The sequence below is a fragment of the Erpetoichthys calabaricus genome, chromosome 1 (assembly GCF_900747795.2).
Source record: "Erpetoichthys calabaricus chromosome 1, fErpCal1.3, whole genome shotgun sequence".
In the NCBI taxonomy this organism is placed as follows: Eukaryota; Metazoa; Chordata; class Cladistia; order Polypteriformes; family Polypteridae; genus Erpetoichthys; species Erpetoichthys calabaricus.
The window spans coordinates 273597663-273611496 of NC_041394.2; the positions used below are offsets into that span (position 1 = coordinate 273597663).

General features: G+C 38.4%; 1 protein-coding gene across 4 annotated transcripts in view; it reads left to right on the plus strand.

Moving 5' to 3' along the window:
* Positions 1-13834, plus strand: part of frmd4a (FERM domain containing 4A) — a 449055-nt gene that overhangs the window by 356588 nt on the left and 78633 nt on the right. For all 4 annotated transcript variants that reach the window (XM_051931569.1, XM_051931568.1, XM_051931567.1 and 1 more), the window contains exon 5: positions 1117-1201. In XM_051931569.1, coding sequence (XP_051787529.1) covers positions 1117-1201 — 85 coding nt within the window. The remainder of the gene's footprint in view (positions 1-1116; positions 1202-13834) is intronic.

The following is a 13834-nucleotide window of genomic DNA, read 5'->3' on the forward strand; positions in this document are numbered from 1 at the left end:
TTGATGAGAATTTGGAATTTACTACTCAAAAGTGAGGGTCACAGAGACTTTTCATTTCAAATGCAAACTAGCATACTTTCAAAGGATAACTTTGCTATTTTACAAGTTCATCTCAGTAACAAGCTGGACTGGTCTAATAATAAAAGGGAGCTAAGTAAACTGTGTTCATTAAAAGTGGCTAGTAATATCCTGTACATGTCCTTAAGCTCTGATAGACAGTGTGATTTTACTATGCTGTAATATGCTGGCCTGATTAGCATAATTTTAGCATCAACAAACTTATTAAGAACATCAGCTCAGTTACAGAATGTTTTCTGAACCCGCTGGAGGCAGTTGCAAAGTAGAGAATGAAGGTAAAAATGATGGCTATTATGAATAATACTGCACATCCTCTATACTTGGGATTTCCAAGTTCAGTCCATGTTTTTTTTAATTAGCCTTTTTCTTGTCATATTTTGCATTCAAAAATTAGTGATGTTATATTTACGTATAAATAAAATTCAGAATTTGTTGTCATATCTTTAAATGGCAACTTTCTTAAACCATATTATTTTAAATTCACCTTTTCCTGTTTACTTCCTTAACTGTATCCAAATACTGACAATTACTGATGAGCAGTGCAGAATTAGGTGCAAATGACACTGAATACTAAAGGTAAGCAGCTACTTCAGTATAAAATCCACATTCAACAGAAGTGTGTCAAGAAATGCTACTGAGGTCCTTCATACCTACATGTAATACACCTTTATAATGCCTCACTATGAATTCTCTGTTGGGGATGGGGTTGCTTTGTTGTTTTTTGTTGTAGTTCCATATTTGTTGAGCTGCTGAAAAAGCTAAATTTCCTCCTGGAAATAAAATGACATTACAGGAAAAATATAGTTTGATTAGCATGTCTGGCATGCCAAGTTGTGAATGTTTAGGGCTGTAGCAATGGGAAAAAGATTAATCCTTTGGCAAAAGTAGTTCTGTTGGCAGAATATAAAGAAGGTTTGTGTTTATTAATTTTTCTAATTATTATGTTATAAAAAAATAGCCACAAATGTTTGTAAATATAGTGCTGTACATATGGAAAAGAATATGTACAGATTTAGAGATTTTTTCTTTTTCTTCCAGGTTCTACATTGAAAGTATATCCTACCTGAAGGACAATGCTACAATAGAGCTGTTTTTTCTTAATGCAAAGTCCTGTATTTACAAGGTAAGAAACGAATGTGTTTTTAAAGTGCTGTCCATGTTCTGCAAAGAAATACCATCCTTTTAAATGTCTTGTGTTTTTGCTTGTAAAAGATGAACACTTGTTACTAAATGAAGATCTATAGTGTTGTAGGCTGTCCTAACAATACATCAGCTTTACCTATGCACCTTAAGAGAACTGTAAATTGGATTTATCCGCTTAGAAAAATGCATTTTGAAACATTGAGTATATTTACATTTAATAGTAGTTTTATTTCAACTTCAATGTTTTTGCTAGTGTATAAATTTACAAAATGATTTCTTAAGTAAATCATAAAAAAAAAAAAAAAAACCAACAAATCAATGAATGTAATGGATTAAATAATTTTCCTTTAGTATGATTGAGAGGTGACTGAATACTGTGCTTTAATATGTATTCCTAGCTTAGTACAAAAGATATCTCTTATTTGCAAGGTTTTAGATCATGTTACACAATTAAATTTCTCCTTATAATTAAACAGATCTAGCTAAATACAACAGACTGATGCAGATTAGCAAAGTTTACATTTATTTTGGTTTTAGCTGTTTACAAATGCATCCTGAATAGTTAACAGAGCTAATTAACTGATCAGAACATTTTGCAATGTGTAAAGTTTCAGGTATTCGCCTATAAAACCTATTGTGAAACCCAGATACTCTTATACTACTTATTAGAAAGTATACTGATCCTTAGAAACATTGACATGTTTATAGAAGTCTAACATTAACCCTAAATCGCCTAATGAAAAAAAAATATTGTTTGACTTGAACAATTACAAAACAGTGGCTATGTAGTCTTTACCCTAATTAAAGTGGGCAGGTCTCTATTTAAAAATCATAGAAACATAAAGTTTGCCCTGTCTGATATTTTGCCTATTAATAAATAATGTGCTATACAGTGGTCAAACTCAAAACAGTTCTTGTTTATGGTACGCAAACTGTGATTTTTGTTCATCGAAAAATGGAAATGAGCACAAATTGCCATAGTTTAAATAAGAAAAGCATCATTTATAAATCACATAGGTGGTCTACATGTGTTTTGCAGCAACTCTGACTGAAAAGGTTACTTACTTTTTTGGACAGCTCTAGGGAATATTTTGAGTTACATGCATATGAGTTCATAGGCAAATGCTTTATTCTGATGTGTTTTCAATTTACTGACTAAAGAAATTTAAAGTTTCAGTTTGTTTATTATGTCCCCTTTTTAAAACTAGCTCAAATTTAAATACTGTAAATTCATTTGGCTTGATTCAGTTGTGGTTAGTTTTAGGTAAGGAAGTAGGCTGTTACTGAATAAGTTTCTTTCTTTTGTGATGTACTCTGTGTGTGTGTGTGTGTGTGTGTGTGTGTGTGTGTGTGTGTGTGTGTGTGTGTGTGTAATATAACATGACTGACAAGTTTAATTTTACAAGGTCACAATTAGTGAAGTAACCAGTTATTCTGTTAAATAGAAGACATTGATTATCAGAGTATCTTGTATAGTATTACTAGTTATTCTATTAAATCTATATATATAAAATTCTTTTCGCGTTTGAAACAGAAATTACGTATGACCACAGAGGAACAGGAAAAACATTCTTAATAAACCTGATTTTTGCCGAGAGAGCGAATGGTGACATAGCTCTGGCTGTAGCATTATTGGGAATCGCTTTTACATTATTAGATGGAGGCCGTGCAGCACATTCGGCATTGCAATTACCATTAAACCTCACTCACGACGAAAATCCAATTTGCAACATATGCAAGGGCTCTAGAAAGGCAAAAGTCTTGCAACATTCAAAGATAATAGTTTGGGATGAATGCACCACGGCACATAAAAGAGCTTATGAAGCCTTGAACCGAACAATGCAAGATCTCAGAGATCCTACCAAAATAATGGGAGGTACTATCGTTTTACTCGCAGGAGATTTTCGTCAAACATTACCAGTTATTCCACGAGGGACACCAGCAGATGAACTCAACATGTGTTTAAAATCCATGCTTCTCCCACGGTCAGTTATATGTTGCGTATTCTCGGGTAGGTACACCAAAAAATGTATACATTTATGCACATAATGGGCAAACAAAAAATGTAGTATACCCGAAAGCACTGCAGTAGTACTCAATGTATCTTTACTTCTTAAATGTTAATGTTTTACTGTTTAATAATTTATATGCTTCTTATATGTTGTTCAAATTCTGTTATCAAAATATCAGTAACAGCGCACTGCACGAATACACTTGACTTAAGCATTCATAGTATTCATCCTTTCTCTGTACATTTAGCATTCGTTTGCTCAGAGGTTGATGTGCTTGCTGCTTCCTGAGCAACTCTTCTTTACTCCACCCTAGCGGCCCGCTGCTTCTCTTTCGTCGGCATCCTTTCGCGTTAAAATTGATTGTTAGTTTTTGTGTTGCAATTACTTAGTACGTTTTCTTTAACATTTCACTTAATCTAGCACTTAAGTCTTCAGTCTGCCTCAAGAATGATTAGCGAAGGTGGTAGGGAATGAGAACGGCGCCCGTACGCATGCGCGCACAGCAGCCCTGCCGCGCGCTGCAGAGAGTTGATTCTACAATAAAATAAAACAAAAATAAAAAGAGTGATAAAATCACCCTGAAAGTGGATAGTAGACGTCACATAGTATATGTGTACCAAATTTCAAGTCAATAGGTGAAACGGTTTGCGAGCTACTGGTGATTTAAAATTCTGGACAGACAAACAAACAGCCATGGTAGCGTATTATAGAAGAAGATTTTACTGTTCAATAATTTTTATTTATCTGCAATGTACTTCTTATATATTACTTCATATTCTCATATGATAAACATGTTAATAATGTTGTTTATATTGATTTCTATGTTATTGTAAATGCTCTTTATTTGTTGAAAAATAAAATTGGCAATTAACAAACTTATTTTATAAATACTACATTTTATTTTTTTCCCTTGCACTCAGTGAGCGAAGCCTCAGCTAGTATAAACTATATAATTATTATTCCTTTTAGACTCTGAACAATATACCCTTTTGATGTATCGAATAATTCATTATTCAAAGAAATAGAAGCATTATGCAAATTAACTATATGCAATTCTGTGATGGAAAAGGATATACTTATATATATTTTTTAAATTACCAGAACATAAAGAACAATCATCATCAAGTACTAAAAGTAGATACAGTGGTGTGAAAAACTATTTGCCTCCTTCCTGATTTCTTATTCTTTTGCATGTTTGTCACACAAAATGTTTCTGATCATCAAACACATTTAACCATTAGTCAAATATAACACAAGTAAACACAAAATGCAGTTTGTAAATGGTGGTTTTTATTATTTAGGGAGAAAAAAAAATCCAAACCTACATGGCCCTGTGTGAAAAAGTAATTTCCCCCTGAACCTAATAACTGGTTGGGCCACCCTTAGCAGCAATAACTGCAATCAAGCGTTTGCGATAACTTGCAATGAGTCTTTTACAGCGCTCTGGAGGAATTTTGGCCCACTCATCTTTGCAAAATTGTTGTAATTCAGCTTTATTTGAGGGTTTTCTAGCATGAACCGCCTTTTTAAGGTCATGCCATAGCATCTCAATTGGATTCAGGTCAGGACTTTGACTAGGCCACTTCAAAGTCTTCATTTTGTTTTTCTTCAGCCATTCAGAGGTGGATTTGCTGGTGTGTTTTGGGTCATTGTCCTGTTGCAGCACCCAAGATCACTTCAGCTTGAGTTGACGAACAGATGGCCGGACATTCTCCTTCAGGATTTTTTGGTAGACAGTAGAATTCATGGTTCCATCTATCACAGCAAGCCTTCCAGGTCCTGAAGCAGCAAAACAACCCCAGACCATCACACTACCACCACCATATTTTACTGTTGATATGATGTTCTTTTTCTGAAATGCTGTGTTCCTTTTACGCCAGATGTAACGGGACATTTGCCTTCCAAAAAGTTCAACTTTTGTCTCATCAGTCCACAAGGTATTTTCCCAAAAGTCTTGGCAATCATTGAGATGTTTCTTAGCAAAATTGAGACGAGCCCTAATGTTCTTTTTGCTTAACAGTGGTTTGCGTCTTGGAAATCTGCCATGCAGGCCGTTTTTGCCCAGTCTCTTTCTTATGGTGGAGTCGTGAACACTGACCTTAATTGAGGCAAGTGAGGCCTGCAGTTCTTTAGACATTGTCCTGGGGTCTTTTGTGACCTCTCGGATGAGTCGTCTCTGCGCTCTTGGGGTAATTTTGGTCGGCAGGCCACTCCTGGGAAGGTTCACCACTGTTCCATGTTTTTGCCATTTGTGGATAATGGCTCTCACTGTGGTTCGCTCGAGTCCCAAAGCTTTAGAAATGGCTTTATAACCTTTACCAGACTGATAGATCTCAATTACTTCTGTTCTCATTTGTTCCTGAATTTCTTTGGATCTTGGCATGATGTCTAGCTTTTGAGGTGCTTTTGGTCTACTTCTCTGTGTCAGGCAGCTCCTATTTAAGTGATTTCTTGATTGAAACAGGTGTGGCAGTAATCAGGCCTGGGGGTGGCTACGGAAATTGAACTCAGGTGTGATACACCACAGTTAGGTTATTTTTTAATAAGGGGGCAATTACTTTTTCACACAGGGCCATGTAGGTTTGGATTTTTTTTCTCCCTAAATAATAAAAACCATCATTTACAAACTGCATTTTGTGTTTACTTGTGTTATATTTGACTAATGGTTAAATGTGTTTGATGATCAGAAACATTTTGTGTGACAAACATGCAAAAGAATAAGAAATCAGGAAGGGGGCAAATAGTTTTTCACACCACTGTACATCTGACCTCAAGTGACAAATAAAATTTTACAAATTGTATTTTGTCATTACATAAAGGGTGATCAAAAGTTTTTCAAATTTGAATATGAAAGGGGTGTTTAATGATGTGGATTTTGAAAGTAGGCAAATGTTAACTCAATATGTGAATTTCAAGTTTCTGTCATTTGTGGTCTACATTGTATATCTTTTGTTCAGTGTCAAGTCGACATAAATGTAGCTAAATATTAGGCTATCATTAAAATTGTAAGATATCTTTGCATATATTTTTGCCTAGTTAGTTTGTTCCAGAACCTTTTCTTTTCATATTCCACAGTTAATAATACCATGATACTTGATGTGTTTTAGCACAGTGGAACTGACTTTTGACCACTTAAAAAAACAGTCAAGTTCATGCCTAAAACATATTGATCAACTTATGTGTATACAGGTAAAATTCCGATACAACAAATATCTTTACAGCGAAGTATTTTTATGGTCCCGACAGTTTCCCCATATGACACAACTCTATAGAAATCTCGTTACTATGAAATACATTCAGCAGATACTTTCATTACAACGAAGTGCCCAAAACACCTTGAAATGCCTGAATGAATCATCCACAGAGCAGTTAGTTCTGTGGTCGCAGCTCAGTTGTGCACAACCATCCCCAAACAGAAACATTGTAAATTTTTTTTTCTTTCTTTGAACTTTCCTCGTACTGTTTTTTTTGCTGATTTTGTTTTCGGTGGTTTTCAGTGATACCTTTTGGTTATCGCTCGTCAACATTTGAAAAACATCCTTTGGAATTTAACTCATTGTCACCCTCCTATAGAAACGGCAGACACGAAAAAACGATAACGGTTCATATTAGAAAAACAAGCTTTAAATTTTTGCGGCTCTCGATTCCGGCAAAAAGAAAAAAAGACGTTTCCAGTGAATTTGGAATTTAGCCATCGACACTGTCAACTTTCTTGAAAGACCGAGCAAATAAAGAAGAAAGACCTCGGGTTGCAAACGTATGCGAACTGCTGCATTTGAAAACGTCGAAAAAGCAGTTTTTTAATGTGGTTCAGTGATGCTTCTTCAAGAAAAATTCCTATTAATGCGCCACTCATTCAAGAAAATGTAAGCTTTCTAAATTTTCTTGGGACCTCCCCCAACTGGACAACACACCGAAGAGCGTCCCGAAGTGCGATCACTGTGTCTGTGGAAGACAGTTTATCCATTGCTGGGGCAACAGCAGGCTCACAGCTCTGCTGCAGTTCGCCACTGAAGCAAGCAGAAAAGATCTCGATGGGTGATGCAAGGAACATTGTAAATGCAGGGAACAGTATTACTTGGCCACTAACCTAGCCACAACCCTGCCTGACTGCTGTTTCTGTGTATAGGAGAGTGGTAGATACCGCTACAATAAATAACTGTGCTGTTCCTGTTTCAAGCTGAATAAAGCTGGTTTTGCTAAAGTACTGAGACTCAGCCTTGTGTTTTGGGGTGCAAGACAGGGACTTATAGTGCGACCCCAATCTTTTAGGGATTTGCTTCTGTGGCGCTTCATTGCAGCACTGTGAGCCTGCTGTTACCCTGCCCCGGCAACGGACAAACAATCTTCCACAGACGTGGCAATCATGTATAATTCCCATATAAAACATGGTCGTATCTTCATGTCAGTCACAATAATGAACAAATACAGTCTCCTGTAACTAAAGATACACAGATATTTTGAGCATCCATATTACTAAACGAGAATGGTAAACCGGATGGACGCAGGGACATGGGCCGTGGACACAAAAGACGTAGTGCGCAGGTGCCACACAAAATCCCCCCCCCCCCATAGTGAAACGGGAGAGACTATGCGCGTGCGCCACACAAAGCCACCCCCCGCACCAGAGCAAAACGGGAGAAACTATGAACCGTCACAGTAGGAAACAAAGTAAAACGTCATAAAGAGGTTAAAGAACAGGGACAGACACATAGAGAGCAGGTTACAAAACAAAGCCCTCAGAAATAAAACACAGAGTAGGAAACGAAGTAAAACTTCATAAAGGGATTAAACAACGGGGACGAACACATGAAGATCGGGTTACAGATGATGAAAACTGGAATGCGACAGCTACAAACAAACCTGGGCACTAAACACATGCAGACCAAGATACAGAATATAGAAGCAGAAACAATGACAGTTAAACGTCCACAACACACAGCGGAGGCGGACCCTGAAGGTTCAGGTGCCTACATCAGCCGTCAGAACGCGCAGTGAAGTACAAAAGGCAAAGGCGCCTGCACAGCATGGTAAGAACCGACATAATACGGAAGGCGCAGGCGTCGCCGCCATATTGTGAGTGGCACTGATGCGTAGATCTAATGAACGTGTACTCATACAACGCGCGTCTCAAACTGCATAAGCAAAGCAGGCACGGGTTCAACACGACACAGCTCGAGTGACCGAGATACAAACACGCGACTGCCTGGATATAATTAATGAACGCAAGTGCCTACAACGTGCGTCTGAAATGACGCAAACCAGGCAGAGACTCCTCCAAAAAGAAAGAGCTCGACTACACGATATACGAAGTGAAAAAAATTCAATTGCCACGGACCAGGTGTCATTATAACAAAAACAGAATAAAGCGAGGTCTCAAATGAAAGACAGAGTGGAAAGCAAAGTAAAACGTCATAAATGGTACGGACAGTACTCCGTATTACCAGTGGAGAGCCCCAGAGTGACACGGGCGAGTGCTCCGTATTAAACGTGCGTCATCCTCACACCTGGCTGCCCAGCGGACACGGGTTCAAAATGCCGGGGGTAGGCGAGCGAAGCCCCCTTGTATTGAATAAATCATTCAAACTGTGAAACTGAAGGTTGGAAAAAGTAAGTGAACCCTAAGCTAATGACTTTTTAAAAAGCTCATTGCAGTTAGAATTTAGCACACCTGGAGACCATTTAATGAAACGAGTTCAGAGGTGTGGCCTAGAATTACTTTGATTTATAAAAAAAACTAAAAAAGTTTGAGTTTTTGACAAGAAGCATATCCAGATGGGAATCATGCCTCGCACAAAAGAGCTGTCTGAAGAGCTATGATCGAGAATTGTTCATCTACATAAGGCTAGAAAGGGTTACAAAGTCATCTCAAAGTTTTTAGATATTCATCAGTCTACTGTTAGGCAAGTGGTCTATAAATGGAGACAATTTGGTATTGTGGGTACTCTGCCTAGAAGTGGGCGCCCTGCCAAGATGACCCCAAGAGCACAATGCAAAGTAGGCAATGTGAAGGACTAGCCTGGACACAGACAGACACTGAGACTGTTAGAAGTCCAAAGACACACGTTTATTTTCTTCTCCTGCACACAACACCAAACAGTGCCCAAACCAACAACAATATTGCTCACAGTCCTTCTCTTTCCTTTTCCTTTTCTTTCCTTCTGCCGCCTCCACTCCTCTCTCGCAAACGCTGTCCTCTGCCACCTGACTCCGGCTCCCTGAATGGAGTAAGGCGGCCCCTTTTATAATCCACCCGGATGTGCTCCAGGTGCTCCCTGATGATCTCCCTTCAGCACTTCCTGGCGTGGTGGAAGTGCTGCATGGGCACCCGGAAGCACTCGGTGCACCTGCTTTCTGGTGTGGCGGAAGTGCTGTGGTCTAAGGCTCCATAGTCTTTTGGGCGCCCCATGGCAGTGGCCACGGATCCCCCACAGAGTTTAGCCTTCCAGTTTCGTGGCTCTCACACAATCCAGGATGGCTGCCTTCTTGTATCCTGAGGAAGGAATTGCCCCTCTCCCGGTCCCCTGCTTCTCCAGGCCTCCTGGTGGGGTAAGGTCCCTGGCCATCCATCACACTCTCACCAACACCAGGGTTTGGTTAACCGGATATACAATTTAAAGAGATTGTTATTTTCATGGAATTGTTACATATGCATTATTTTCACTTTTACTTTAAAACTTCAGTAAAAACAATATTTGGAATTAACTTCTTCAAGATCGCATTGAATTTTGATTCCGTGTTTAGACTTACATTGTGACAACGTATAACTGCCCGTGAGTGAATATTATTTCTTTCTGTCTAATAAATAAACCGACTTTTTTGAATGTTTGTCCCTGTGATTTGTTAATTATCATAGCAAAAGCTATTCTCACGGGAAACTGTAAACGTGTTAATACGTATGGCATATCAAGATCTCCTTTTGAATTGTCCTTTGCTTTTGGATATACACAAATATCAACTCTATCTTTGAATTCTCCGTCTTTCGAAACTATTATCACTGACAATTGTCACATGTTGGTTTATTATAAATCTGACCATGATCTTTCGGATTCATATAGAAATCCAAGAAAATTTCTTTGTCCGTGTTTTGCAGATAAATTTCATGTAAAGTGCAATAATTTTTGACGCGTGGATTTGTATCCATTATTGGCTGTATAATTTCTAATACATCCGATCGTTTAACTCTTTCGATTCTATGTTACATCGCTTCTCCGTGATCGTAAATATATACCTGACCAAATTGTGATTTCTTCTAAATTAAACTTGTTGTAGCTTTAATTGTTGCGGGACCACAGATTCTCATAGCGTATGTAGTCCATTATTGTGTAAATCTACATTTTGAGCATTGAATGATGCTTATGCAAACATATTATTGTAGATTTGGATATTTTGCCTGTAGTGTTTGTGGATTTCACTTTCAACAAACAACAAATCTTTTAATTCTCACGGATAAGCCTCTTCATTGGGAAGAAACACTACTTTTCCCTGATGGCAACATAAATTAGATGATCTGCAAGTCTCCGACTTCAACTTTAAAGTCTTAAAATATCTACATACTTTTGACATATCACCTATGTCCATATATTTGATCTCTTTTTGAGGTTCTGTTATTTCACAGAGTAATAATTTCCGTTTGTTAGCGCTAATGTGATCTTTACTATCAGTTTTCTGAGCCTTTCGAATTCCACTGCTTTCATAATCTCTAACCTGCTCTGCATGTTTCGTGCCAACATTTTTGAATGTCTTTATGAAATTCTACTTTGTCTTTTACTCTTTGTCTTTTATTTCTGACCCCGATTGGACCTGCGAGGTTTTCAAATCCACTTGGTCCAGGCTGATTATTACTTTCCTTATTTTCAGAATTTGCACATAGGTTATTATTTTTCTTTTTTGCATTCTTTTCTCTCCAATGCTTTTGGGTCTCTTTTCACCATGCTGCTCTTTCTTCATCACTTAGTCGTTGACGTGTCATCTAGAACGTATAAAACGTATAAAATTATTGTCCTGATAAAATTTATAAGAGCTGAGAGTGCAGGAATTATGTCAACCAAAAGCATTCACATGACTAAGAGGTTAAATGACCGTGGTGTAAGTAGGGTGTGACTTGAAAGAATCTAATGGCAAAAGTTACTGTCTCACGAGATCTGCTTCCAAAGGTTTTAAGTATAGCGTGACATGAAAGAATCTTATGTTAAAAGTCTCCTTCTCGCGGGACTTCATCCCAAAAAGTCTCTTTAAAAAGTCACGTCTCCTCCCAAGATTTTTTTATTATGATATATACACACACACAGTTTACTTGAGGTAAGGACAAGTTTCCTGTTCATTTGTCTGTTTTCAGCTGCCATCGTGGCCAGAGTTTCCACTGTTCACCCCCGATTTACCAAATTTCTGTAATTTCAGGTTGCTTATTAACCTACTTATGTCTCTGGAGTTCTGTTTCTTCAACAGTTATATTCCAGCTTGGAGTGTAACAAATGATGCTCTGCACAGAAGTGTGCTGTTTATCTGATATTACGGCATACCTATAGGCCCAGAAAGTATTAAGATTTAGCTTATAAAAGTGTATCCATTAATTAAGTTTTAAGGCTGTTGTTTTCATTTTTGGACTAGGTATTTTTATGTAAATTGTTATATGTATACTTCAAAATAGTATATACCATGATTTTGAAGAAATAACTTTGACTTTTAAAATACCAAAATTAAGTACTTCACTTTTCCCATTACAGTAATCCCTCCTCGATCGCGGGGGTTGCGTTCCAGAACCCCCCGCGAAAGGTGAAAATCCGCGAAGTAGAAACCATATGTTTATATGGTTATTTTTATATCGTCATGCTTGGGTCACAGATTTGCACAGAAACACAGGAGGTTGTAGAGAGACAGGAACTTTATTCAAACACTGCAAACAAACATTTGTCTCTTTTTCAAAAGTTTAAACTGTGCTCCATGACAAGACAGAGATGACAGTTCCGTCTCACAATTAAAAGAATGCAAACATATCTTCCTCTTCAAAGGAGTGCGCGTCAGGAGCAGAGAATGTCCGAGAGAGAGAAAAAAGCAAACAAAAATCAATAGGGCTGTTTGGCTTTTAAGTATGTGAAGCACCGCCGGTACAATGTAAAGGTAGTCTTTTAGCATTTTTTAGAGGAGCGTCCGTATCCTCTAGGTCAGTGTGCGAACAGCCCCTCTGCTCACACCCCCTCCGTCAGGAGCATAGAATGTCAGAGAGAGAGAGAGAGAGAGACAGAGAAAAACAAACAAACAATCAAAAATCAATACGTGCCCTTCGAGCTTTTAAGTATGCGAAGCACCGTGCAGGAAGCATGTCGCTTGATAAAGCAGCTGCACAGAATGGAGCAACGTGAAGGTAATCTTTCAGCATTTTTAGACGAGCGTCCGTATCGTCTAGGTGTGCGAACAGCCCCCCTGCTCACACCCCCTCCGTCAGGAGCAGAGAATGTCAGAGCGAGAAAGCAAACAATCAAAAATCAATACGTGCTGTTTGATCTTTTAAGTATGCGAAGCACAGTGCGGGAAGCATATCGCTTGACAAATCAGCCATATGTACAGTGGTGTGAAAAACTATTTGCCCCCTTCCTGATTTCTTATTCTTTTGCATGTTTGTCACACAAAATGTTTCTGATCATCAAACACATTTAACCATTAGTCAAATATAACACAAGTAAACACAAAATGCAGTTTTTAAATGATGGCGTTTATTATTTAGGGAGAAAAAAAATCCAAACCTACATGGCCCTGTGTGAAAAAGTAATTGCCCCCTTGTTAAAAAATAACCTAACTGTGGTGTATCACACCTGAGTTCAATTTCCGTAGCCACCCCCAGGCCTGATTACTGCCACACCTGTTTCAATCAAGAAATCACTTAAATAGGAGCTGCCTGACACAGAGAAGTAGACCAAAAGCACCTCAAAAGATAGACATCATGCGAAGATCCAAAGAATTCAGGAACAAATGAGAACAGAAGTAATTGAGATCTATCAGTCTGGTAAAGGTTATAAAGCCATTTCTAAAGCTTTGGGACTCCAGCGAACCACAGTGAGAGCCATTATCCACAAATGGCAAAAACATGGAACAGTGGTGAACCTTCCCAGGAGTGGTCGGCCGACCAAAATTACCCCAAGAGCGCAGAGACGACTCATCCGAGAGGTCACAAAAGACCCCAGGACAACGTCTAAAGAACTGCAGGCCTCACTTGCCTTAATTAAGGTCAGTGTTCACGACTCCACCATAAGAAAGAGACTGGGCAAAAACGGCCTGCATGGCAGATTTCCAAGACGCAAACCACTGTTAAGCAAAAAGAACATTAGGGCTCGTCTCAATTTTGCTAAGAAACATCTCAATGATTGCCAAGACTTTTGGGAAAGTACCTTGTGGACTGATGAGTCAAAAGTTGAACTTTTTGGAAGGCAAATGTCCCGTTACATCTGGCGTAAAAGGAACACAGCATTTCAGAAAAAGAACATCATACCAACAGTAAAATATGGTGGTAGTAGTGTGATGGTCTGGGGTTGTTTTGCTGCTTCAGGACCTGGAAGGCTTGCTGTGATAGATGGAACCATGAATTCTACTGTCTACCAAAAAAT